Source organism: Cyrtonyx montezumae, unplaced genomic scaffold (assembly GCF_038088225.1).
Source record: "Cyrtonyx montezumae isolate F1298 unplaced genomic scaffold, pur_monq_1.0 scaffold_8, whole genome shotgun sequence".
In the NCBI taxonomy this organism is placed as follows: domain Eukaryota; kingdom Metazoa; phylum Chordata; class Aves; order Galliformes; family Odontophoridae; genus Cyrtonyx; species Cyrtonyx montezumae.
The window spans coordinates 48332267-48356753 of NW_027072089.1; the positions used below are offsets into that span (position 1 = coordinate 48332267).

Below are 24487 nucleotides of genomic sequence, written 5' to 3' on the forward strand. Positions count from 1 at the left end.
ACTGTTGTGAAGCATTGGCCATGATTTGATTTTGTACAAATAATGCTTTGATATGTTATAGAAAACAGCATAGTATTTTTTTAAAATTTGGAAAAAAGTTTATAAACACAGAAAGTGGGCAGATGACAGATGTTAACTAGAGCATTCTCCCTTGCCTTCGTTACATACATTTTATATTTGCTGGCAATATTTAAACTTTTTTTTTGTTCGTTTCTTTCACACTAATTCCTATTGAATTGTCATGGATTTTTCTAATGTTCTTCAGAAAAATCTCTTGGTCTGGTTAACTTTTATTTTGTTAGGATTGTATTTATCGAGCAAATAAATTCAACAGCCATTTGAAAGGAATTTCTAGACTATCTGCTTTGTAACACACAGTGTATTTTTCTAATGCAGCCACTGCTTACATTCTGCAGGTAGCGGCAGGACCTGCTCCTGCCAGGACAGGGGGACAGGACCAGCACCAGCCCCTGTGGTGGTGGTCACAACACCCTCCAGCAGCTGGGGGCAGCAGCACTGGGAGGTGTTGCCAAGCTCACTTACAGCTGAGGGCAATAAAGTCTCTCAATAAAGGGACCAAAAGCAGCCACAGCAAAACAGCAGTAGGACAGAACCAGCCCAACTCTCCTTTAAGCCTCTGTTGTCATCGATTCAAACCAAGTCTGCTGCGTTCATTCTTTTACAGCAAACCTCAAATGATGAAAACTTAACTCGTTTCTCTTGACAGTAGTGCAGCTGTTCTGCTCTTGACATCCTCTGCTTTCCACAGTTGGGATTTGGAACCACCTGCAGTGACTCCTTGCAAAATACCTGACATGCAGAAATAGGTGACAGCATTTAAAGCAGACTGTTTATGATTGGAGAGCTGTGAGACGGTTAGAAACATGTTTACTTACCTTTCCTCTCTCCTAGTGCAGTTCAGTCAGTTGGAGTTGGCCCAATCGAACCCTGCAGCATTTCCATCACCCCAAGCTATCATTTCTTCTGATGCAAATTTTGTTTAGTAGAACTGAAAGGCAGAGTCAGAAAGCACTGAGATGTCAGACGACCAGATCCACATTCGGACAGGAGGGCTGCCAAACCCACGCAAACACCTCTTCTGGTTGGGCTGAAAGCTGCCTGCTCCTCCTCAGCCCTCCCAAAAACAGATCTTACCCGCAAGAGCAGGAATTTGTACACAGGCCCCATGCTATTCAAAACAGCAAACACGAATTTGGTGTTTGTACCATGAAGGCAGCAGCAGAACTATGATCCTGCTTTTGGGAAAGCAGAGACCAGCAGATGACAGTTTAGGAGCTACATTCCTTTCCACTCAATACTGAGTGACAGAGAACAAATGTAGACGTGCAGCTCCAGTCTTTCTTGAGGAAGAAGCATGGACCTCCCACCAGTACTAAAGAAATGCAAAACAAAGAGAGACAGAGCATCTGAAGCCCAATCTCTCACTTTCTGCAACTTACGGTTTTCAGTGCGAATGGCAGTGGCTGTTTGGATTCACCTTGGCAAAGATGCAGTTCCACCCTGAAGTGACAGGCTTCCCAAGCAAACCTGGGCTTCTCGAAGAGAACCTAGCATAACCTCAACTGCATGAGCACAGTGCATCCACGCTGCACTGCATGCCATCTCAAAGTACAAAACCTTTCCCCATCATTAAGGAATCCCCCTTTCCTAACACACTCATCAGAGTAAAGAAACTGGAAAGGAAACCCGCAAATTTCAAACTTATTCTTTTAATGTCTTAAAAAGGTCACAAGATTGCTTTCAATCTTATTATTAAATTTTATTTGGACAAGTAGAGAACAACTTGTATCACAACAGCTTTAAACAACATGATTAAAGACTGCAGCACTCCAAGGAGGCTCACAGATATGTACAGTAAATGAAGAAAAATGTTGCACCTCAGAGCTGATCACGATCAAGTTAAAAATACCTGACTTAAAGTATATGTGCTAATAAATTTCCTTTAGGTCATGACCAGCATGAAAATACTTAGGACACAGGTACTCAGCAAAGTTTTCTGCTAATGGGTACAGCAATATGCTGCATTTAAGGATTAAAATCAAATTCTAGTTTAGTGTTAGCACTGAGCCCTTAAGAGAAATCCAAATTTCTACCTTCCCCACTGACACACATGAAAGCTGTTCCCACTTCAGGGTGTGCCCGGCTGCACACGGATCGAGTCCTTGAATGGTAAAAACTCTGAGCACTAATACTGGAGGTCTTACGTCCCGGTACAGATTTGCCTTTCCAGCCATTTCACCTATCAGCTGCTACAGAAAATACTTGCTAAGTTAACTCCTCAGGAGAAACAACGCAGGTCTCTGGAAATCCCATCCTTTCTACCATTAAAATGATCTGCCAATTCAAGTTTTATTTGTTCAGGAAGACAGAAGATTTAAGGCTTCGGTGGCAAAAATAATCCTCTGAGCAGTGTTTTTTCTCAAGTCAAGCTGACAGCAGTAGGTTTACATTTTCTTGACTTAAAATCCCTGGAATCGGGTTTAGATAACATCCACCCGTTCATTCTGGCAAGAAATCTCTCCTTCCAAAGAGGTCGTCCTCTAGCAACCATTTCAGAAGCATGAGGATAGTCGGTTTCAACTTGATTTTTTTTAATTATAGCAACATTCAGGAGATTGTATTTAATACGTCGATGAAGCAGTGCTCATGGCATCATCTGCCAGCTTGGTGGTGGCAGGGTGTATGCTCGCAAAATACTTGACGTCGCTGTCATCGTCCATTTGCAGCGCCATAATGGTCTGCTCCACGGCTTCCTGGTGGGAGTTGGCAGAATTCAGAAAATACTCTGTAAGAGAAAACGTGCAAGCCTTAGGGGAAGGAGGGACTGCAGGCACCTCAAGGCAGGCCTGGGCACGCTGCCCAGGGGTTCAGCACCTCGGGAGACAAACAGCGCCCGGCTCCGGTCAAACTGCAGTGTCTGAGCAGGCACACAGCACCACTTGGAACAGACCGACCAACAAAAACCCCACCAGTGTGTGGTAGCAGCAAGCACAGCAGCAGCCTTGGCACTGTTAGTGCAGGATAACAAATGACTGCACATCAGCTGATCCACTGGAACTGCGTATGCTTACTCAGAGCCTCCAGCTCCACGTGGCAGCTAGTGATAGCCTACTTCTCACTGAGTGGGCATCCTTTGCACTGTCTATTTTAAACATTTTGCATTTCAGTTCATACCACTTCCGTGTTCCCAAAAGTCTTCTATGGTATGTCCTCAAGCCAGCGTACATATTTTGAGGAAGAAAGTGACCAGAAATGAAGTAGTTCAAGTGCAGGCTCTCTGCTGGTTTACAAAGCGGTGTAATACTCTCATGCTATTTTCCATTACAGTACTTTGGAATCTCAGCACTGCTGCCTCTTCTGGCACCTCTGCGTGCTGGGCGGGCATCCCTTCCTAAATATTGCCTGCATCATGTTCTAGTTGCCCTGAAGAGACACCAGAGAAACTTCCTTCTCACTGCTACCATAAAACACAAAAACAGAACAGCAGCCATCTCTTCCACCCCAGTGGGAGAACAGATGCTAGATTTGCACTGAAGGATTTTTCTTCAGTCCTCATTACTCAGCTTCACACTTGCACACTGCTCATGCGTACTTTCTGTACCCTCATTAACCCAACATTGTAGCTCATGCAGAAAAAAAAAATGGGGGCAAGAAAAAGCATGAAACATAGAAACATTAAGTTGGAAAGGGCCTACAAGAACTCATACTTTCCAGCATTACAGAACTATGGCATTGATGACACAACAAGGTTTATCTTAGCCAAGGTAACACCCCACCCCAAGGAGACTGGAAAGCGACAGCTTCCATGCTGTTTCACCTTTCCCAGCTGGCTATAGGAAAGGGGAGGGATGAGAAGTCAGCATGCTGCCACCATTTTAGACCACTAACCTTTCTCTAGAAGTGTTTGCTTTAATGTTTTTGCGAGCAGAACTCGAACATTTGGAACCCTGTCAGATGCCAAATGTAATAAGTGTGGCAACAGATGCACAGCAAACTGGTCCATGGGCAGGCAGTCATCTTCACTGATAGTCTGGCAAGAGGACAGATGCAATTTCATTAGATTTCAGCACAGTGAAGACAAAATCCCAGCATATAATCAGAGCTGACAGATCTTATAACCTTCCTAGCATGAATACAGCATACAGTATTCACTACGTTTTATAGTATCTTCTAGCACCAAGTCAGACACAATGAACTAAATTAGGGCTGAGAAAACTCAGGCTTGGCTGGAAGCCCCTTTTATGTTGAGTAAGTCTCAATTATTTTTTATTTTTGAGCACTAACATTTGAAATCGGGGGGGAAAAAAAAGCAAAAGACTTTGTCCTTTATTTTTTAAGAACGATTCTGCCTTCGCTGTAACTAGGTGCCAAATTAAGGTAAGAACGGTTCATCACAACGTCCACCCACTTATCCCAACACTGTCTCTGAGTAAGCTCAAAACTCAATTTCTCCAAACGGTTGAAATTGAACTCAGGGGTTCTTTCATTCAGTGTTTGTTTGACATTCAGACTGACCTAAGCTAAGTTGAAGATGCACACAAGCTCATGTATGGAGCAACGCTGAAGGATGCAACCATAAAAGCAGCAGGACCTCAAACATCCAATCAACACCACTGGACACTTAAATACCTCCAGCTGCTTATTCCCCCTTAATTCTTCCCATCAAAATAACACTAACTGATTTTAAACTACAAATACAAGGAAGAGCAAAGCCATTTCACCTGGCAGATAAAAACAAAAGTCTGCCGGCCTGACCATTTGCGGCACCGACAGAACTTCTCAACGAGTTCATTCATGAGGTCCACCACAAACGTTGACGTTGATGCCACGTACAGCTTCTTTACCATTTCACTAACCTAGGAGAAATATGAAGGAAATAAACAAAAATTACTTCTGAGCACCAACCCTGAGGAGTTGAGCATCCCGAACTGACTTAAATTTGCTTTACCAGCTTGTAAGAGATCCAGCGGACAGAAGACACTTTGTCTGCACAGAGGCTGAAAGCGATAGGTCGCAAGTAGTCGTAGATGTCTCTGGCACTGTACAGATCTAGAAGTAAGATCAGCTGCCTGCAAGACAGAAGAAGAGACAGGATATCAGAACAGTAAGAAAGGTATCCATTGCTTCTACTGACTACACCTGCCACATAATACAATATAGCCACAATAAAGTTACTGAAAAGTAAAACCTTCTGTTCTTCCACACAGTCAGCTTCGCTAGCGGTCACCTGCAAACTTTAAGTAGTCATCTGTTCACCGTAACAACAAAATGCTGAATGAGCTCAACAAATTTAAGACTAGGGAAGAGGCAGGGGATCTAAGTTGTATTCCCAAGACAGGCCGTTGTTTCATTTGGACGATGCTGTTCCTAAAAATACTGTCTTTCCTGAACAACTCGGCCCTTTGGAGCTGCCTCCCATAGGATCCCACCTAGCAGTCCTATGGAGAAGCCAAAGTCATCGCACACGATGCCTGGTACTCTGCTACTTGCTTGCTCTGGATCTTGGTTTCATGGTCCTGAGCTCAGCCTGCTCAGGCTCAGCAACTTGAAGCTGAATTACTACAATGCTCCTACGACCAAATGCGGCCCTTTTTTAAAACGAAACGCCAATTTTTCAACACAGTGATGAAAAGACATTCAACTTCAAACTGTCCTAAGTGATATATGACTACAGGGAATTCTTATGCAAGGGAAACAAGTGGAAGAGGATAAAGGCAATCCATTAATTGTAATTAGATGAAGAATGACACTTGAAGACGTTGGCTTTTATGATTTTGACATTATTCAGTACCCACAGTAAGCACCCAGAAAACAACATACTCAGCCAGCTCTGCACGGAAGCGCCAGTTCCTGCTGTTATCGGTCACTAAGAACTCCTGGAGCTGATACAGATATTCTCTCCTTTTGTCAAGGTGAAGGAGCTGCAAAAATAAATACAAATTTATATAAAGAAATGTAGGTCACAAACAACCAGAGGTGGAACAAGAGCTTTAAACTACCATTGGTTAAACACTTCTTTTGATTTAAAAAAGTTAATCTTTAGCAACAGTCGTGCTTTTCTGGGCTAAACTCTATTATTTATGTCAGTATGATCTCGGGGAGCAGATGGAATGTGATATTCCTTACTTATCCCCATAAAGAATTATTCTGCTGTTACGTTACAGAAGCACACACAAAGAAACAAAGCAAAAATACACAATTTCACTGGGCCAAAAATGAATGCAGCTGTACCTTTAGAAAGTCATGCAAGTGTTTAAGCACACCTATCCTGACTTCATCCAGGTCTTTCAAGAAGCCATTGAAGACAGGAACTAAATCCCCAGCCGTAAGTTGGTCTCCAAGGATGACTGCAAGTTCGTGTATAGAAAATGCTAGCGTCCGCCGAACTTTCCACTGAAATAAATAGGTAAATTAAAGAATAAATTGTACTGATGGATCAGACCAAGTGCCTTGTTTCAACCCAGTGGTCAATATGTTGGCTGGATCTCCAGAGAACTACAACACTTACAAATCCCAGACAAATGATGAGTTGTCATTCCTTCCACCTGAATACCCAGGAGCTCAGTTTCAAATCTTCCTGCTTAACTCAGTCCCATACTACCGTTCTTTCACTCAGAACTTATAAAACAGAATGTGACAGATATCCCACAATGCTTCAGCTGGGATCTTCTAGAATCATAGAATGGCTTGGGTTGGAAGATACGCCAAGGATCATCGAATACCAATAGCTTCCCTAATAGGTAAAGATTTTCCCACAAAGAGCACCTAGAGATCAGTGGAACTTACACTGAACCTAAATTGAGTAACTGTTCAAACTAAGTGCCTTTAAAAGTTAAATAGCATCTCTGCCTTAGCACCTTCCAGTAAGCACGGGTACTGTTTTACACCAGCTTGGTGATTCAGTCTTAATTCAGATTAGAACAGCAATGAAATTCTGACCAGTTTTGAAGACAGGATAACGTATTTTCTTGCACATGTTAAGTCTGTTAGCCACTTGCTTTTGAAGGCTGCACAACAGTTTGGAAAATATGAGCAATGGCTGTGTATAAAATTACCATGTAACACAAAGAATTGCGGCGCCGACATAGCAAGCAGCAAGTTCAAGAGAGGTGAAGTAGTCTGAGAATGCTCAAAAAAAGAGAGCATCTCCAAAAAAGGAAGAAAGGGAGGATGGGGAAACAACTGCAGACCAACAGTAGAATGCACAGAGCCACCTCGCCAGCACCTAGCAACAAGGAAAATGCTGCTGTTTCCAGGGTTTGTTTTTAAAACAGCAACGCTGCACTGTGGCAGTGATCTTATCCCTCATGACTAACAGTGCAGCATCAAAAGGCCACCAGATCACAGCGTGAGGCTGACTCACTGAGCTCCAGACATGCCTGTGGGGACACACGACTGCTTGTGCACAGCAGCACAATCCAAATTAATTCTCTGACCTATGAGAATCCCAAGCACTGCCATGAGATCTCAAGCAAGCAGAAGAGGTCAGAGACCTTTCCTCCCATTCCCACTGGAGATCCACGAGCGCACTCTGTCCAGCAGACCCATTTTCTTATTGCTCAAGAACCACAGACTCCCAGCTTCACCTGACATGGCAGTTATACTTTAACTCATTATCTGTATAACTAGTATCATTAACAGAGAGCTCCACTTAAAAACAGAGCAACCCAACAAGCAGTAAACAAGAGAAGTCGTAATTACTCACACTGTTTGTTATTTGGAGCTCCTTGAGCTTACCTGCATGTCAGATGCCAGCGTCTCATAGGTATCCTTCAAGCAGTGCCAGTTCTGTCTGCCTAATGTAAGTGCCACACCTGGCAGGCTGTAGGCACAGTGTTTGGCAATCTCAGTATCAACAGTTTGTGCGCGAGATGGATCAGTCATTGATAAATACTGATCCAGCAAGGCTTGAGGTACAACATCCTGCAGCAAGAAAAGGGTATTTCTTTTCAATAAGCCTTCATAAAGTTTATAGAAATTCCAAGGAATACTGTGAGAACATCACTTTTTCCACAACTACAGATAATTATTTCATCTGCAATAAGAATGCCAGGGGTTTATATTTCATAGAGCATTGCCCCAAGAAGTTCCAAAGAAGTGACGACACGCTGGGGGCGATCAGAAAACACGGAGCGCTACAGCAGATGAGCAGTAGGTGGATCGCTGTCTACTGAAGCGAAGCAGGAGGCTGAACAGAGACTGCATTCTACCTTTCTTAGAAAGGCTCAGTCTCACAGGCTGTGCAAATTGCCTGTTTTAACTCATCCATGAAATGAGCAAAGGAGCAAATCACAAGACTTACGCCAGAAACGGTTTTCCCATTCCTCTCAACAGCTTGTCTTTTGGGGGTGGGGAGAGCAGAGAGCCAAACTAATGTGCTACAGTTGGAAGTGGGGGCAGAGTAAAGAGTGTTCAGTACTGCCTCCCCTAAGCAATCACCACAAAGGAGGCTTTTCCAGACACCAAAAGATCTCTGGCAAAGACCAATTTTTCTCTTCTCCACTGACAAATTAAGTTTTTGCAAACGCTTCTTTGTGTTGACTTCAACGCTTTGCTCCAGCTGTTACCACTTCATCTCAGGCACACATTTTGCCCAATGGGATGTACAAGAATATCTCCCCAGCATACAGCTGTTGAATAGCTCAGCACTAAGAGGGTTCCACTCAAACCTTCATGGGACTGCAGGGATGCACACATTAGATTGAACTAAGTAACAATAAACATTCTTTTCCTTTAAGAAAAAAATGACAGAGACAGCTTGAGTTTAATGCAACACTTCACACTTACTCTTCAAAAAGCTGTCATGGGGTGGGGTGGTTCCACTCAAAACATTTTTTAAAAGCCCATTTCCTCAATAAGCTTGGTTATCACACAAAAAATGACTGAGTGAAACTGACAGTTCAAAAGAAATCCCTCTCCATAAGAGGGAAGAAAAGAAGTGTAAGAAAAAGAAAGTGTAAGAAAAGCAGAAGTGGCTGCCAGTTACCTGTACTTTGGATTTTCTTTCTTCCTCAGGGCTGAAACTACTATTGGTACTCAAATCTGAATCATTATGAATATAGCGAAGTGTGGAATCCATATTCTATGAAAAAAAAACAAAACCACAAACAGAAAAAGAAGTCAATACAAAGCTCATGCATGGCTCGAACAAAGGCATCAATCCCAGGAAGCACTGCCCTCACCCTCAGGGCCTTTTTCTGAGATGAAAGGAATGCACATCTTAATATCAAATACAATTTTGCTACAGCCTGAAATCAAGAGACGTATTAGATGAATGCTTCTGCTTTTAAATTTTAAATAAAAGCTTATCTTAGTTCGCTCCATTTGGTTCTTATGGAATGAAAAATCACAGGAGAGGAATACTTTTGAGACCTTGTTATGGAAGTAACATCGGTCACACCACTGGAGTTCTCCAAATACAGAATCACATAACTGCAGGGGTTGGAAGGGATCTCCAGAGATCACGGAGTCCAACCCCTGCCACAGCAGCTCCCTAGCCCAGGTTGCACAGGTAGGCGTCCAGGCGGGTCTGGAACGTCTCCAGAGAAGGAGACTCCACCACCTCTCTGTGCAGCTGTGCCACTGCTCCGTCACTGCACTGGGAAGAAGTTCCCATGCACATTTGTGCAGAACTTCCTATGCTTCAGTTTGTGGCCATTTCCTCTCTCCCTATCACCACACACTGCTGAGAAGAGTCCAGCCTCATCCCTTTGCCTCCCACTCCTTAGATATTTATAGATGCAGATTAGATCTCCTCTGAGTCTTCTTTTTTCAAGGCTGAACAGACCTAGGTCTCTCAGCCTTTCCTCATAAGGGAGGTGTTCCACACCCTTTATCATCTTTGTAGCTCTCCACTGGACTCTTTCCAGGAGATCCCTGTCTTTATTGTACTGGGAAGCCCAGAATTGGACACAATACTCCAGGTGAGGCCTCACCAGGGCAGAGTAGAGGGGGCGGATCACCTCCCTCCCTCAACCTGCTGTCCACACTCTTTTTAAGGCACCCCAGGATCTCATTGGCCTTGGCCACCAGGGCACACTGCTGGCTCATGGCCAACCTGTCATACAACAGACTCTGCATCATCAACTTGTTTCCAGTTTCCTTTCTTTTCCTCGTCTTCTCCTCCCTCCACCCAAAAAGAAGCAACTCCCACACTCATCCACTGTGAAAATGAGTCGAGGAATTTCTTGAAGCCTACACTTGTCTGTTGAGCCTTAGAGAGAGCATACAAGCTAAAGGAAAGCAGAATGGTTGCTCCTGAGGAAAAACAAAACAGGGCACCTCACACTCAACAGACACAACAAACAGGCTGCATATCTATGTACCAAAGTCTCAGCCATTCTCTCCCTTATCACATCTTCCTGCTTATTTAAATAGAAAGAAAGAAACCTCTTTAACATGTAGCATTAACCCCTCCAGAAACCAACCAAGCTGCAGAAGGACAAGCGAAGTTCAGTTTTGCTTTGTGTGAAAAACTGATGGCAGCTTTCAAAGAGAGAATGCAGTAGCCTGATTTTAGTAAAGCTTCTATTCCCATATTGACTCTTAGCAACCAAAAAGCAAAATTAAAAAAAAAAACACAAACCCACCCACCTGCAAAAAAAAAAAAAAAAAATCAGAGCTCTCTTTGCTGCTAGAGGCAGCAGAGCCCTTGCTCAACACATCACGGCTTGATTCCCAAATTCTAGGTCACATCTCCGACATCCTTGCACTTGTCAAGTGAGTCCTTGACTTGTTGCCAGTAACAAACAAGGAACTGACAGATTAAGAGCATCCTTTTAGAGAGGAAAATTGAAACACGTGTAAGCAATGTATATAAGAAATGTAGCAAGCTTTCTGTCAGCACCATATTCCATAAAGAAGCAAATCTTAACTCCGGGTAAACACAACTCTCATTTTCCCCCAAATTAGAAGGATAGAGGATTCATTTGCACTATCATTTTATAGGTTAGCATCACAAAAATGACCACAACTGAAGCTACAGTAAAGAAGCAAAGAAAGCACAACATCAGGAGTTGGCAGCGGGTTGATCTTTTTCCTTTTAAGGAAACAAAACACATTTGTAGTGTTGCACTATAATTGTGTATAAGCAGCAGTATCCGAATAAATGCCACATTCCTCCACTCCCTGAATGCTCCTGGGCTGCACGGTCCAACGGCTCAGATGAAACAAGTAGTAAAACCAAAAATATCCCAACAAACTCATTGTATTTTAGTAGCTGTAGTTTCAATACCAGCCAACAAAACCAAACATCACGCCAGCCAAAGAAGGAAGCATTTAACTGCAATTACCACATGAACAGAAAATAGAGCTGTGTTACTGGAGCCATGGAAATCTGTATCAGGGAGAAAAGGAAAAAGCACAAAACACTTCCTACCTCAACAGAGTCACCAATTAAAGGCACAATATCACTCAGTACAGGTTTAAAATGTTGTTGGTCGCTGCTGGTCAGTTCAGTCTGTGAGTCTGTTCCCATGCCAATGCCGGACACCGTCTCTTCCTGAGGATTCAAGCTGGATGCTCTGAGTGCAGCAGACAACACCTCCACTTGTGCTGCAGAATATGAAAGAGATGAGAGACTGAACTGCAATAAAGCTAGCAAGGTCACAGACGACTTTCAGATGTTGACTTCACTGAGGAACAGCTGAAGAACCATACAGTAATGCCTCAGAGTTCATAGGAAGTAAGGTCTTAGAGAGGAGAGCAGAAGGGAATCTGACAATGAAAAACCCGAAGCTCTTGTTGGGCAATGTTCACTGGCTGCAGCTTGACCTCAGCAGCTTGGTACCATGATCTATGTTAGCTGCATGCAGCCCAGCATTCAGAGCTGACTGATGCACTCTGCCTTCTCTCCTCCAACTCCTGACCCACTCAACGGGCCCTGCAATCCAGAAGCTGTGCTCATCACAGACAAATGGTTTTTCCAATGACACTTCAACACTGTGCCCATTTTGAAATCAACAAACCATACATTTGTATTCAATCTCAGTCTGCCATACCAAGTTACAGAACCTGAATGCTGGGTAGTTACAAACAACAATTAGACAAAGAAAACTGGACTTGTTTGTACAGACAGGAGTCATTTCTTCTTCAACTCAACACAGTCTCAGCTAACAAAAAATCATAAAATGCACAACAGGTCCCCTGGTTTCTGGAGGAGGTCTGGGAAGCAGAAAGCAAATATTTTCACTATGCTCTGTACCTGTGTAAAATTTCTAAGATTACAGTAAGAAAACCATACAGTTAACTTACTCTAATTCACCTTCATGGGAAAAACCCACCATACAACAGAAACTTAAAAAGCACTGATGACACTACCAAGAGAACAAAACTATTTTCTAACATAGCATTTTACATCCGTAATCACAGTACAGTATTAGGAATGTGACAGTACAATCCAGCATGCATGCCCAGATCACTCCTCTTTAGGGGCTTTTTCTCCCATGGGACACAGGCCATATGGATCCCAACCTCCTCTGCCTGCCACAGAGGAGATGTACACACACCTGACATCTTTGTCAGCTCTATGGTCCCAATATATGGGGATGAAGCTCAGCATATGCCCAACTGCCACAGACCTCACTGATCACCAAGAGCCTTCCAGTTCAGTCAGTGCTCCTGCTGCCAAGGGCCTTGTCCTGACTGTTGTGACAGGACAAGAGGAAATGGTTTCAAACTAAAACAAGTGAGGTTTAGACTGGATAGAAGGAACAAGGTTTTTACAACAAGGGTAGCGAAGCACCAGAACAGGTTTGCCCAGAGAGGTGGTGGATGCCCTATCCCCAGAGACACTCAAGGTCAGGCTGGATGGGGCTGAGGGCAACCTGATCTGCTGCAGGTGTCCCTGCTCATTGGAAGGTGGATTATCTAAAGACAATAAACATCTTAAGGTCATAGCTAAGAAGGAAAAGCTAAATCCAGCCACTCTGGAGGAATGGAGAATGGAGGAGAGCTTGGTACAGCAGAAGGAGAAACAGAGTGCATGTGTGAGTATGTCGGCACATATGCACAGCTCTAGGAGGCTGCTGGAAGATCCTGAAACACAGACAGTGCCCTGAGGAGTGGCCTTCACCACTGGGGCATGTTCTCTCACGTGCACGCCACAGTGAGGCCTCACAGGTCACGGGAAGTTATGACTCAGAGGGAAGAGAGGAAGGGAATCTGCTGGCTAACCGGCTTTCAGAGCTACCTTCAGGGAAAATCTGAGTTCAGAGGTCAGCTTTCTGCAGAACGCAGGACCCGTTCAGACAAAGTCAATGCTTACAGGATCTTAAACACCCACCAATCAACTCTTTCATCTTCTGACTTTAGCTTCAAGCAGGAAGTATTTTTCAGGAAGGAACTGTTTAACACTGCATACTGTGCCTACATCCTAAAATAACTAGCACAACCTTTTAAAGCAAAACCACTTTTTACCTGGCCTTATTAAATTCTCAGAGCTTTCCTCCCTTCCTATGTGCCATATTGCTGTTTTCTGTTCCTCCTGATGCACCACAAGACATGAACATTTCTCAGTAGCACTGTCCCTCCTTTTCTCTGAAGGATCTGTTTTCCTCACCTTCTCTTCTTGCTGAGAAGCAAAAGCAACAGGCTGCCCCAGCTGATGCAACAATACAACTAAAGAAACAGCCTGTAACATCCCAGCAACAGGGACTCAGAGCTGAAGATCACTATAGTAAATAAAACAGGTTTCCATCTCCCAGTTTCTGAGCCCCTCAGGACGCCCGGCCAGCACACTGGAGAGGTCACATTAACAGGAGTTACACAGCAGTGCCTTGCACTGAGTATTGGACAGCACAACTATCCAAGCTAGAGTTTGTCTGAAAGAAAGCAGGCCCTCTTATCTCAGTTACTGACTGTACAACTATCTATTGCACAGATGTATCACTATGGCAACAAGCTCATTCTGGAAAGAATGCCTTGTGGTAAGGATCTGGGGGAGTGAGTTAAAGCAGACAGAATTAAGGATATTTGGATATTTAACGTTCCTGACACACACACACACACAGCATCATACACTACAGCCTCATTCCCAAACCACGCTTCTGCTAACTCATCTTCATTTCATGCTGTGAGTTCTCCACTATTTGCCCAATTTGCTACAAAAATCACCGTGTGTACAAGAGGGGAGCTTCACAGTGAGGCAGCCTCCATTCGCTCACTGAAGGAAACACTGCACCTTCTGCCCTTGGCTAAGAATGCAGCAGCACAGAACAGAAGCAGGAATCCTTCCAGATTCCTGGATGCCAGGAGCTTGGTAGACTTGTATGACAATGAAATAAGGAAGCGAAGTGCAAGAAAGAGGGCAGAGATTTAAAAAGACAGGAATAAACAGAGCTAACAGAGTAAATCTGGATACCCACCACTTCATAGAATCACAGAATGGCCTGGGTTGAAAAGGATCTCAAAGACCATCAAGTTTCAACCCCACTCCGTGGGCAGCATTGCCAACCACGGACCAGGCAGCCCAGAGCCACATCCAGCCTTGCCTTACATGCCTCCAGGGATGGGGCATCCACAACCTCTCTGGGCAACCTGTTCCAGTGCATCACCACCCTCTGAGTGAAAAACTTCCTTGTCCACTTCCACGTATGCTTTCACATTTCAAAATTCATGCTATCAGTTTTAGTCTCCGTTTCTTTACAGCTCAATGCCCTCGGTGTAAAATGAAAACAGCAACACCACCAAAACAAAACAGGCATGCTGTAAGGTTCTGGATTCCAAAGCATTTAGATCAAATTATGAGAGAATGTAAAAGAGAAAGAAGTGAAATAAGCAGTCTACACTGAATATAAGATTTAAAAGTTGTGTTCAATGGAGCTTCAGTACACAGCTCTGATCAAGTCATTGAGTCACTGCTATTGCAAAAACTTGCACCCAGATCACAGCAAACCCAGTACAAGCTGGGGGATGGAAGGAAAAAGGTGAGGCCTCATGTGGAGTACTGCATCCAGATGTGAAGAAGTGCAGGACAGACACAGACCTGTTAGAGTGTGCTCAAAAAAGGGCCACAAAAATGATGCAAGGGATGGAGCACCTCTCCTATGAGGCTGTTCAGCATGGAGAAGAGAAGGCTCCAGAGAGCCCTGAAAGTGGGACATACTCTTCAGCAAGGTCTGTTGTGATATGACAAGGAGAGATGGTTTCAAACTGACAGAGAGGACATTTAGACTGCATATAAGGAAGACATTTTTTGTTCTTGTTTTGTTTCTTACAGTGGTGGTGAGGCACTGGAACAGGTTGCCCAGAGAGGTGGTGGATGCCCCATCCCTGGAGACACTCAAGGTCAGGGTGGAGGGGCTGTGAGCAGCTGATGTGCTGTAGGGGTCCCTGTTTGTTGCAGAGGAGTTGGACTAGATGACTTCTAAAGGTCCCTTCCAACTCAAACAGTTCAACAATTCTATGAATCAGAACCAAAACCAACCAAACTACAGTAAAAAGCCACTCACAACCACAACAACAACTAGTCAAAAACACACTGCTAACTCCAATGCAAACCTTTCCAAACTAGCACACACTTACAAGCTCAAGGTGTTGACAGCCTAGTAAAAGTTCCCTTCTGCTGAAATGCCCAAGTACTAGGACACAGCTGCACAGCAAACCTCCTGACACCCAGTCACAAGAGCTACAGGAAACCACTCTGTGACATGACATGAACACACATGTAAGCCTTCATGAAAATTAGAAGGCATGTTTCTTAACACCCACTTCTTCCTTCCTACTTTTTCTTTTTTGTACAGATGCATGCTTTCATCTAGGGATACTTCAACTTCAGATGAACATGGTTCCTTCCATAGCAGTACCCTCAAGTCTGATGCACCTTAGGATTTATTCAGCACACGTGTACCAAGGAAACCTACCTTTGGTACATATGTGTGAAGCAGTCAAGTTATTTTAGCCCAGGAGGTGCCTCTGAAGTGCTGCTCACCCAGCTGGCCATACCTGTGAAAACTTTTTCTAACCTTTCAAAAGCTTTTTCAACCAGAAAATGTGTGCTTGCTCCAAGAATTCACTTCAGATTAGTTCTCATCCTGATGCAAAAGCTTTGCAAACTTAAGTAGCCAACGTGAGGCCACAAGCAATCAAGATTTCATAGGAAAATTCTAAGATTAACTATTCAAAAGGAGAAAGGAGAGCTCTTAGAATGAAAGCCACATTGATCTTTTTCTGGTGATTAAAAAAAATATTTTATCTGTTTTGTTTCCCATGCCTGCTAATTAAAAAAGAACATCCTGATTGACAGCTTGCACTGTGGGTCCATCTACTTGATCACGATGTCAAAGCAGGCAGTCAGAATTGTATAGTGCTATGTGTATGCAGTTTACAGAAGGAATTATACTGCCTTTGAACATCTTTATACAAACACACCTTTTGCTTTATACCTGCACTTTTCCCAATTAAATCTCAATAGGTGCCACTTATTTCAAGATGAGGAGAAAGTGCTACTTCAGGCTTTTAAAGACAAGGTTACAGCCCAAACTGCTGAAGCAACATATGCACGTCTCCAAACCCTAAAACTGCTTCAGTATTTTTACTGTACCTTTAACATCTGGATCATCTATATGGGGTTCCAAATTTTCTATCATTTCCTCCAACTCTTTCCTTGTTGCCATAGGAATGTTCGGAGATACCGGCATTGCGAGTTCCTGAATTTCACCACTGAGGATTGTCTCAGAAGTGTGCTGGAGCTCCAAATCAACATCTATTTCAGGAAGTGGAGTCCTCCAGAAATGGAAAGAGTTGTACAATTCCTGCTCTGAAAGAGAGCTTTCCTGCGAACTTCTCCCAGCCTCCCGTAGTCCTGCTGCACAGCAATGAGAACTCTGCTCACTCTCATCAGCCGTTCCCCTGCGAGAATCTGAAGACAAAGTGCAATGAAAGGATGACTCAGTCTGGAAATCGCTTTCCCTCTGCGAGTTATCTGATGCTGTGTTTTGATCTCCCGTGGCATTTTCAAGTTTTGTTGCAAAACTGTCATTGTCGACATGAGAAGACAGATCCTCAGTTCTGCTGTGCTCATCCTCTGTTCTGATGTCTTCTGTAGCTCTGATTTGTTCACTGTTGAGTGACAAAGCAAATGAGCCATTTAAAAACCAAAATGAACTTGTCACATATGCTTTTGAAAATTCTTACAAATCCCATCAGCTTCTTATTTATCAGAGTAGCTTTTCTTAGAGCACAGCAAAATAAGTCACAGAATCCAAGACTGGTTGAGCAGTGAAGGGACCTGGTCCAAAGCCCTGCCCAAGCTGGGCTACCCAGGGCCCTGTGCCCAGTGCTTCTGAGCGTTCGAAGGGAGCCTCCTGCACTCCAGTTTGTGCCCAGTGCTTAGTGTCTTGGCAACAGGCACCAGTGAAATGAGTTTGGCTTCAGCATTCTAACACCTTCCCTTCAGCTCTGTATACATATATCAATAACATATCCTCCTGAGCTTTTTCATCAACAGTTTCAATTCTCTCAGCCTTTTCACAGAGGAAAGATGTTCCAGTCTATCACCCCTTGCCACTTCTCAGTATTTCTTATACTTCCTCTCTCTCTCTTATATTGGTTTGCCCAGAACTGAACACAGATCTTTGGGTATGGCCTTAGCAGCACAGAATAGATGGGGAAGGGTGATCTTTCCCTGACCTACTAGCAATATTCCTAATGCAGCCCAGGCTACTGCTAGCCTTCTTCGCTATAAGTGCTCCTGGTGGACACCAAGTTGAACCCCAGGGTATTTTCTGCAAAGCTGCTTTCCAGCCCATCAGCTCTCAGCACACACTGCTGCCTAGGCTTCTTCTCCCCAAGCTTCAGGACTTTGCACTTCCATTTGCTGAACTTCATGAGGTTCCACGGGACTATTTCTCCAAAGCCTTTCAAGGTTCCTCTGAATGCAGCAGCACAACTCCCTGATCATTCAGGCAACTCCTACCAGAGCTGTGTCATCTGCAAACTTGTTGAGGGTGCACTCTGCCCACCCCTTCATCCAGACCACTAATGAAGGTATTTAGTAGACCCAGTACCAATCCCTGTGGTACAGAGGTTACTCACCACCAGTGAAGACTTCCTACCAGTGATCATCACCCCTGGTCCCTCTGTTCAAACAGTTTTCCCTGTTTGCCCATGCAGCCTCATATATCAACAACAGCTTCTCTATGAGAACCTTATGGAAGATAACATCAAAAATCTTACTGTCATCAATATTGTTTTGCTCAGCAAGGCAGTGGATGCCCTCTCCCTGGAAGCACTCAAGGCCAAGCTGGACGGGGCTGTGAGCAACCTTTGTCTAGAGGGAGGCGTCCCTGCCTATAACATGGGGCTGGAATGACATGATCTTAAAGCCCCTTCCAACCCAAACCATTCTATGATTCTATGATAGGCAGTATCTTCATCTACCAAGTTACTTCATCACAGAAAGTATATAAGGTATCCAGAGGTATTCTAAATTATTGAATAGTTTTGTATTTTTTATAAATAACAGAATATATCTGGTAATGTGTTAAGACAAGAAGTTACAGATTTTTCCAAGATAAACACTCAGTTTATACAGGAAATCTATCTTTCTTCACTTGCAGCTCTCACAGAAAAAAACAAGGAGGCAATTCTTCACCTGTTTTCCTGTGCAGGAGCATGGTCCTCTGAGTTTTTATCATCTTCTTCTTTAAAATACTGACCACTGCTGGAAGGATTAGCAAAAGTTGATATGAAAGGCCCTAGGGACTGAAAAGCGGCTTGTCGGACCTAGTGGAAAAGGTTCAAAGAAAAATAAACTATGTAAATATTATGTTCCTATGAAACATAGAAGTCCATTGTTAGGAATAGGAAGGGTCATAGTCTACATAGGAAAGTAACAGCAGAGCTTCTTGTAAGATTAAACCAGCTGTATTTCTAGAGTGTTAGGTGATAAAAGTTAGGAAAAAGCAGTCAAATCACAGGTAACTGTACACTGAGAGGCACACTCCCCACAACCAAAGAAATCACATTTATTTAAATAGCAGAAGTGGGTGAATTTCAAAGTTCAGCTGAGATAATGACTTGGAAGGAAAAAAATTTGCTGTTGCAAACAGACATTTCACTATTGTGAATTTGATAAGAAGCTTTACATTTTTTTTGCCCTCTTTCTCATTCTTTATACCATAATTTGTTCCTCCTTTCTCCTACTGTTTATTTTTCCTGTCTCACCAATCACCGTTATCTACCTTCATTTCTTTTATTCCATTAAATCTGCAGGGCTACAACTTGCATGACTTCCAAGGATCCAAGAACCCCTGTGCAAAAGATCTACTTCTGGCTCTTGAAAGTAGCCTGCTCAATAACAAACTTACTCTTTGAAGTGTACATTTTGAAGACAAAAAAGAAAGTGTTGGTCGGGATCCGAGAAATAGAAATAAATTCCAACTAGTTTTTTTTAGACATTATGACCTTCAGCAATATTAAGTCACAGCTAGTTCTGTAGCTTAGAAAAGCTGTATTGGTGGCACAGCTTTTTCTTACTTACTGTGGTGGAAATAGAAATTTTAATGCCTCTACTGGAAAACCAAGCATTCCAACAAGAATCTTGCTCAAGATGTATGAAACAAGTTATCCATACCCATGGGGAGAAATTCTACACAGAATATCACAGTCTGCATTAAAGAGTTATTCAAGAAATAAGAAGCATTTCTTACCCATCGTGAAGGATCACTAATCAAATTAATAAAAAGGGTTGACAACTTTGTTCGACGGACTTCTTGCGATGTCGCACAAGAAACTGCCATGAAGCATTCAGCACAGGCTTTCCGAACTCCCCACACATTATCAGAACAGAGCTGGAAAAACCTTGGCAACTGTTTGAGAACATAGTAAGTTGCAAGTCTTAACAGGCAGTACTCCTTTCAAAGTGAGATCTTTTCCATGCTCGCTTCCTTCATCAAATTCTCTACCCTCATATTCAACAGATACATCAGTTTAAGTTCACAAAACACACATTCAGTAGCATCACCCTTCTAATCACTGGGCCTCATGCTACCTGCAGATACAGACAAGGAACATTCACTTACCTGGAGAATAACATTAAAATACTGTATCAGACTTGCCCTTCTAGCAGCCTACTCTCCTCTTACTCTTTTGTATCTGCAATTTCTCATTGCATTATAGACATGAGAAGATAGACCCCTGTCTATTTCTTGCCCAATGCCTTTTAAAGTTTACTGACATTCTCTACTTTCAGAACCTGAAGTATTTTCTTTAGGCTGTTTTAAACCCTCTCTTAGCTCTAGACTGTGCCTTGGCAAGAGAAGGCTGTGAGGTGACCTAATAGCAGCCTTTCAGTTTCTAAAGGGGAGCTACAGGAATGAAGGGGACAGACTTTTTAGTGGGGTATGTGGTGATAGAACAAGGGGAAATGGCTTCAGTCTCAAAGAGGGTAGGTTTACGTTGGAGGTAAGGAAAAGGCCTTTTACAGTGAGGGTAGTGAGGCACAAGACTTGCAAGGATCAAGCCCGGGGCAGCCTGATCTAGCTGCAGTGTCCCCATTCATTACAGGGGAGTTGGACTAGATGGCTTTCAGAGGTCACTTCTAACTCTAAAAATCTATGATTCTAAGTAAGAGGTCTGTATTAAAGATCTTCCAGGATTTTATAAATCTCAACCAAAACCCTGTACCAATCAAACTGAAAAATCACAGTTGTTACAGACTCTTCTCACTAAGGGAACATAGCAGTTGCCTAATTGTTTTAGCTGTTCTTCTCTGTCCTGTGTCTAACTCCACTACTGACTTGCACTAAAAAGAAGAATCCTTTAATAGATAGCTTACCAGCATTTCTTCAGTGGCCTGCTGCCCAACCACACTGCAGATATCTCCAAAGTTGGCTGCACATACCTTGCAAAGGAAACACAAGAAATAACCACTTTGACAATTTTTTTTAATACAACAAAAAGTCAAAAGAAATAACAGCTTTTAAAACCACAAAAACAGTTCCTGGCACTAACTCAAAATCTGCCACTTCTCCATTCTATCTATTTCTATGGTGTTAAAAAAGATTAAGTTCTTCTTGAGTTCTTGTTTAACTTTCTTTTTTTAAGCCTGACTAATCATCATTTAATCACGAAAGCATCACCCCAAACTGCAGTGAAAGGGAAGGAAAATAAAAAACATTTGATGGGCTGTCAAGTGAAATGCCACAAGCAATTAGAAAGCAGAAGCTATCCAACAGCAAGGTGAAACTAAAACACAGCCTCAACACCCAAGTTTCACGACTGCGTACTGGTTCACCTCATCTTAATGAGCATCTTTAATTCTGTCTGCACACAGAGGTATGAGCTCAGGAAGCTCACACTTTATCAGTTACAGCTGGTTCACATTTTCATGCTTATCTGCACAATCTAATGACAGCTCTTCCTTTGTTTCTAATAATAAAGGTATGTAACTCAGGGGAAAAAAAATCAGCATCAAATATAAAATCTGTGGAAATATGAAGTTCAAAGAAACCCCATAGCTTTCACTTATGCATGTGACAGATGCAATCTAGCAGGAAGGCAGGTTCAAAACTGATGACACTCCTTTCACAGATAATCCAGGTTGGGTGCTGATAATACGTACCTTACGAACATGAAACATTCTGCAGTCACAGCACATCTCACAAAACCTAGGAAGAACAAGTCTTTCTGTGATGTCCTTTCCCACCATGGAGGCCATTTTGCACATTATCTAATGGCAAGACAGACAGACACTAGTTAGGAATGCTTGCACAATATGCAATAAAAATTAATCTCCTGCATTGGTTCATTCAATTGGGTTTTTCTTCCTAAACTACATAACGTACTGAATTTAAATCTAACCTTGGCTCGGGTATAAGATGGCACAGAAAAAGTTATGGATTACTTATGGATGGCAATATAAATTTTTCTCTCTAATATCACACTTAGCACATCTTGGAAACACAGCATCACTGCAACACCAACAATTCAAGAGACCATTACACCCCACAGTTTGATTCTGCTGCTACTTACAGCCACGGCTTCTGTCTTCACATCATCATTGCTGTCTGGTGCTGTCAGATCTATCAGAACAGGGCATACTTTGGTCTCCACGTCGTATCTCTCTATGAGTTCTTGTTCCAACAGAACTAACAATGCTGCCTGGCTCGTTTTTCTTACCTATTGTAACAAGACAAAAACCAAATCAAAGAGAGTAAGTAGGTAGGGTGCTTGTTTGTTTGTTTCCTTTAAGTACATCCAAGTATCCTGGAAACTGTACCTACATACTGCTACACCCCTATATTCAGGGTGCTTGGAGAGACAGGACAAGGTGTCCAGAAGTGCTCTGCAAACACTTCATGACTGAAACACGTCAGATCCTAGAGCGCTGCTTATTGTAAACTAATGAATGCTATTACAGTAAGCATTTACCTACGTACTTCCCAAGTCAGGACTGCTATGACAAAATGAAACAAAACAAAAAGTCATGGAAGAGAAGCAGCACAGCTAGGAAGGTTATACGGCGTATGTATGAGCTTTGTTAAACAAATCCCCTTTTCACCAGATTTGTCTGATAACGGATAACTGCATTTTTTTTCTGAGAGACACCATTTTGCTTAGTTCCATCTAGCAAAAGACTGTACAAAAACACGATAACCTTTTTTAACTGACTTAATATGTAGTTAACTACTGACACTCAATGTTTTCATGGAGGTAATAAGTACCAAATGGAATTATTTCTAGGGAAATTAGTCCTCAGTGCTCCTCAGCAGCTGAACACCTAGCACTGATAAATTTAACACTGTGTACTTGTTGACATCTGGAAAAAAAACAAACCCAAAGTTACTAAAAGCATGCAAATGATTCAGAAATCACCAGGCTGGAATGATCTAGATAAAGTGAAAACACGGCCTTACTTATCCTGCATGAACTTAACACTTGCAAATGCAAGGTCATACGTGTCAGAAGAGAAAATATTACATAAAGTGACAGATTATCTACTGCAGTGCAGCAATTACAAGACCTTTTGAGGTCTTTGTTTCAGAGCAAATCAGGCAAATGAGCTATGGAGTTATCAAGGGAGGTTAAGATGAACAGTCGTGGAACCCATGAATGAGAGAATATCAAACAGACACTGGCTGTTGTATTATGCATCAATTAGCAAAACAACTACAAAGAAAAACATGCCTGATCTTGGTACCTGTTCTTCATTATGGAAGATCTGAAGAGGTTTAAAAAACGAAAAATAAACTAGAAGTAACCAAAATTCAGACCTATTAAATACTTAAGATAACATCACCTAGGGTTTACTCTGAAAGGGTACAAAAGAATCCTACAGAAAGCTACAGGCGAGATGTATAAATGCAGACATGCAAAAAGCTCAGTTTCCAGGAATTACTGGATTCATATATACACAACCAGATATGATGGTATGTAACAGTTTAAAGAACAGAATTATATCAAGGAGCCACAGTCACTGCCTATTGTCCTTTTTTTGCTAGAATTTGAACTACGTTAGCTTAGAAAAATGACTGATTTTATCCATAGGAATGTAACACCAGATAAAAGCTTCAAAATCACATGAGAAATATGTAAGGTTAAAAAAAAAAACAATCATTCAGCGTTTTCTTCAGCAAATTTAGAATGCCACATACTACAAGTCATTTAAAATATTTTTCACTCTAAAATAATACTTTCTTAAATCATCCTGAATTATTTAAGTCGAAAAGCCTAACACAACAGGAATATTCAACCAGTTAATAAACTGTTTCTGTTAAGACACTCACCTGGTTATTCTGGTCTGCAAGGTACCGTACCACAATAGGTAGTAAGTATTTGGAAAAAGCATATGGGATGGAAGGTCTGTTTTCTTGACAAAACATAGCAATATGAGGCACCTGTTCCATCAGCTCTGCCCGCACTGTAGGCTCTGCCAGAGTCAAAATAAAACAAAAGAAGGCACTATAAACGTTAAACACAGTCAGATACTGCCAAAATAAGCTTTTTACAGTCTTGTGCTCACAAGTTGTGTTCAAGTGATCAAGTCCGTATTAAGCAAGCATCAATTTGGTGTCACCTTTTTGCAAAACCAGATGCAAGTATGCTCCGTACTGCTAAACTACTATGAAAGACTTGATCCACATTCTCAATTATTAAGAAGAAAAAAACAAAAACAAAAAAACAAAACCATAAAAACTGTAAGAGAGCAAGTTACCAAGCATTACGAGTATTAGGATCCATCCACATTCCCTACAAGTATCACCTGCTTCCAAGTTCACCCAACTGCTATGAGAAGAAACAAATGGAGAGTAGCTCTGGCTGCAGTTTTTCCACACAGAAGAGATTCCACTAACCAGGGTAACCAGGCTCAACATGGACACTTCTTCATTCTTTGCTTTTTAAGGCTACTGATATTTTTGTCAGGTGGAAGTGGCTCTGTGTTATTCAAGTTGTCTGTCAAATTTGTAATATATGTTTTTCACTGAAGCTGGTGACTGTTTCAAAAATATCTAGTTCAGTTTTTTCA

The 24487-nt window shown here is 42.4% G+C and overlaps 1 protein-coding gene across 4 annotated transcripts in view; it reads right to left on the reverse strand.

Moving 5' to 3' along the window:
- Positions 1-1691: 1691 nt before the first annotated feature.
- The window catches only part of PPP4R1 (protein phosphatase 4 regulatory subunit 1), a 59908-nt gene continuing 37112 nt past the window's right edge, over positions 1692-24487 (reverse strand). For 3 of the 4 annotated variants that reach the window (XM_065753705.1, XM_065753703.1, XM_065753706.1), the window contains 16 exons: positions 23748-23890; positions 21994-22140; positions 21584-21691; positions 20798-20863; positions 19671-19829; positions 18614-18744; positions 16562-17079; positions 11399-11574; positions 9008-9103; positions 7759-7944; positions 6253-6414; positions 5842-5942; positions 4970-5090; positions 4743-4877; positions 3910-4051; positions 1693-2806 (listed from right to left, as the gene is read on the reverse strand). In XM_065753705.1, the coding sequence (XP_065609777.1) occupies positions 2643-2806; positions 3910-4051; positions 4743-4877; positions 4970-5090; positions 5842-5942; positions 6253-6414; positions 7759-7944; positions 9008-9103; positions 11399-11574; positions 16562-17079; positions 18614-18744; positions 19671-19829; positions 20798-20863; positions 21584-21691; positions 21994-22140; positions 23748-23890 (2555 nt within the window). In that variant the 3' untranslated portion in view covers positions 1693-2642. Of the gene's footprint in view, positions 2807-3909; positions 4052-4742; positions 4878-4969; positions 5091-5841; positions 5943-6252; positions 6415-7758; positions 7945-9007; positions 9104-11398; positions 11575-16561; positions 17080-18613; positions 18745-19670; positions 19830-20797; positions 20864-21583; positions 21692-21993; positions 22141-23747; positions 23891-24487 lie in introns of all 4 variants that reach the window. The other variant, XM_065753702.1, reaches the window with a different exon arrangement.